Source organism: Sinocyclocheilus rhinocerous, unplaced genomic scaffold, assembly GCF_001515625.1.
Source record: "Sinocyclocheilus rhinocerous isolate Xijiao unplaced genomic scaffold, SAMN03320098_v1.1 C36377889, whole genome shotgun sequence".
NCBI classification, from domain to species: Eukaryota; Metazoa; Chordata; class Actinopteri; order Cypriniformes; family Cyprinidae; genus Sinocyclocheilus; species Sinocyclocheilus rhinocerous.
This window is the reverse complement of record NW_015779907.1, coordinates 1-1,065: the sequence shown is the minus strand read 5'-3', so window position 1 is coordinate 1,065 and position 1,065 is coordinate 1. Positions and strand designations below refer to the sequence as shown.

General features: G+C 44.1%; 1 protein-coding gene across 1 annotated transcript; it reads right to left on the bottom strand.

Annotated features, from left to right (window-relative positions):
• Positions 1 to 24: 24 nt before the first annotated feature.
• LOC107735931 (calpain-2 catalytic subunit-like) lies at positions 25 to 1,022 on the bottom strand. The gene is made up of 2 exons (XM_016547473.1): positions 536 to 1,022; positions 25 to 296 (listed from the first exon to the last, which is right to left on the bottom strand). The coding sequence occupies exons 1-2, from the start codon at positions 770 to 772 to the stop codon at positions 219 to 221; spliced, it is 315 nt and encodes a 104-aa protein (XP_016402959.1). The 5' UTR covers positions 773 to 1,022; the 3' UTR covers positions 25 to 218.
• Between the last annotated feature and the right edge of the window lie 43 nt (positions 1,023 to 1,065).

Below are 1,065 nucleotides of genomic sequence, written 5' to 3'. Positions count from 1 at the left end.
GCAAACTTGTTTAAAGGGGAACAGAATACTCATTGGGTGTGCTCCTTAAAATGTTTAGAGGGGATTTCCCAATAAAGTTAAAAAGAATACGAACAATTCCAAGAGAGCTTCATAAAATGCAAGACATATTTGGTCAATCTCACATGCGTTTTGCCATTCCGCATAACGAACACCTTGTGGACTTTTAAATCTGTTAGAACTGCACCTAGCAGGGGCGTTTACTTACCTAAACCTCCTTGGCAAATATCTGTTCTTGTAGCCCCTCCAACAATAAACTCAGGACTGGAGGTCAGTTCCTGCAGAAATGGTAAAAAGCATTGACATGAAGATTTGTTCTATGTTGTTGCCTGTTTTCCATTTAAATATTCAAGGGATGAGTCATATGTTGGCATATATTGTTTTTTATGAAAATCACATTACCAAGAGTTTAATGCTTCATGCCACAGTGAGTATGCATATAGATAGATAGATAGATAGCATACATGATGCATTGCTTTGGCAAAACTATATTCATGTTGCTTTCATAGGGACTCACCCCAGGTCTTTTCCACACAACACCTTTGGTTTTTGACGATCGTGGACCGAGTTCGTTGAAGCCCAGAGACTCGGGAGCGGCTAGGAAGCTTGGATCGCAGAACAGCTCTCCGCGGCTCAGACATTCGCTTCTCAGACTCTCAAAGTTCTGGTTCAGGTACTTCACCGCATTGGCGTTCGTCCCAAAGCCAGCCGCCTCGGCTCTCTTCTTGGCGAGTGTGGATGCCACGCCGGACATTTTCTAACTTTTTTTGCCCTGTGCTCCTTTGCAGCTGTAAAGTGTGACTGAAAAATGTCTACACTTACGCCTTAACCCACTCCTCCTTCTAGGACAGGCGTGGTCCTAAGCCTGTAATTTTTGGGCGGTTCACACACGCACAGAACGCGTTCTATGTTCTTTTTGCGTTTAAAAACAGCTGGATGCCGCAGCAGCACAGCGGAAAAGAAGCAGAACGCAGTGTCTTTTTCGAAGCGGAGCTTCACGCTCTTGCAACAGGAAGCGTTCTTGCATTCCGTTTGCACTTTTTTTTT